The following is a 1,614-nucleotide window of genomic DNA, read 5'->3' on the forward strand; positions in this document are numbered from 1 at the left end:
CCTTGGGATGAAAACGGGCCCCTCCACGCTCTGGGATGGCGTGTCCAGCAGTGCGGAGCACGGAGCCAGGACTGCGGAGCCAGGCAGGGCTGTGTCCCGGTCAGGTTGGCTTTGCAAGAGGCCCCGGCTCCAGGCAGGGGAGCGATGAAGGCTGTCGGAGTTGCTGGTCCTGCTCTGCAGCCCGGCTCCGGCTCCTGCCATCGGGGATGGTCCATAAGCTGCAGGCCAGAGCGAAAGGGAGGAGGTTGTGCCACTAGACAGAGACGGAGCCAGGCGGCTGGCTGTTGCTGTTGCTCTCGGAGGGGGTCTTGGCAGTGGAGGAGGTGGCCATGGAGCCGCTGTTCCTGAAGATGCGGAGCAGCCTCCGCTTGTAGCCCCGGAAGGCGAAGAAGTAGATGATGGGGTCGATGCAGCAGTTGAGGTTCATGAATGCCACGGTGACTTGCAGGGACATCTTGAAGGCTTGCTGCTCGCGGCAGGATGGCTGGTAAAGGATCTTCCTGACCATGAACTGGACAATGTTGAGGTGGTAGGGGCTGAAGCAGAGAAGGACAGCCAGCAATACCACCAGGATGACAGTGAAGGCCCGGCGGTGGTGCCCGTTCTTCACCGTCAGTGGGTTCTCTTTGGCCGTCTGGCAGAGCTTGAGGTTGATCCTCACGTAACACACCAAGATGATGCCCACGGGAAGGAAGAAGCCGAGCACGCAGGCCCCCAGGAGCAGGTAGGGCAGCTTGGGAATCTCCTCGAAGTTGAAATATTCCATGCACGTCAGCTTGTCCCCCATCCTCCGTGTCATGGGCCGCAGAAGCAGCGGCGCTGTCTGCAGGAACACCAAGGACCAGATGAGGATGCAGACGCCCCTGGCACGGCTCATCTTCCGGATTCTACCGGGGTGCCTGGTGCGCACCACGGCGATGTAGCGATCCACACTCACGCAGGTCATGAAGTAGATGCCCACGTAGGTGTTCATGTAGAAAATGAAGGCTGTGGCCCGGCAAAACCAGTCCCCGAAGGGCCAGTCAAACTCCAAGATGTAGTAGGCGATCCTGCCCGGCAGTGCCAGGGTGAAGAGGGCATCAGAGAGGGCCAAGTTCACCAGGTAGAGGTCTGTGGAGTTGAGTTTCTTTTTCCTGCGCTGGAAGGTGATGCAGAGGGCCAGGATGTTCCCGCAGGCGCCAAACAGCAGCAGGGCGGTGTAGAAGAGGGAGAAGGTGACTTTGGCGGAGAAGTGGTGGTTGTGCACGTTGCAGCTGCTCTGGTTGCTGGAGGTGAGGTTGGCGGGCGGGAACACGGCCTCCGCAACAGCCATTTCCGCGGCGCCTCACGAGCTCGCGCCCTCTCCCTTGGAATAAGAACAGACATGAAACTTGCAGCTTATCGATAGCGGGAGCAGCACCCATAGGGCCTGTGAAAGGCCTGTCCCCTGCTCCCTGCCACCCCCCTGGCAGCACACAGCTCGAGTCATTTGGAAAAACGCATCTCTTGTGATTTCGGTGCGAGCGACTCAACAAAGGCTGTGACTCATTGTCGTCTTCTTGTCACCAACTCCTCTTATTTTTGTGTTTTTGCACGTCCAATCAATACCAGAAAGGACTTGGGGGGCGGGGGAGG

At 59.3% G+C, this 1,614-nt stretch overlaps 1 protein-coding gene across 1 annotated transcript; it reads right to left on the bottom strand.

Moving 5' to 3' along the window:
- Positions 1–253: 253 nt before the first annotated feature.
- Positions 254–1,312, bottom strand: LOC104292581 (G-protein coupled receptor 183-like). The gene has a single exon (XM_009891988.1). The coding sequence runs from the start codon at positions 1,310–1,312 to the stop codon at positions 254–256; it is 1,059 nt and encodes a 352-aa protein (XP_009890290.1).
- Positions 1,313–1,614: the final 302 nt, after the last annotated feature.

Source organism: Charadrius vociferus, unplaced genomic scaffold (assembly GCF_000708025.1).
Source record: "Charadrius vociferus isolate BGI_N301 unplaced genomic scaffold, ASM70802v2 scaffold110, whole genome shotgun sequence".
In the NCBI taxonomy this organism is placed as follows: Eukaryota; Metazoa; Chordata; class Aves; order Charadriiformes; family Charadriidae; genus Charadrius; species Charadrius vociferus.

Coding starts and splice junctions, on each gene's coding strand:
- LOC104292581 (XM_009891988.1), bottom strand. CDS start 1,312: ATGGCTGTTGCGGAGGCCGTGTTCCCGCCCGCCAACCTCACCTCCAGC.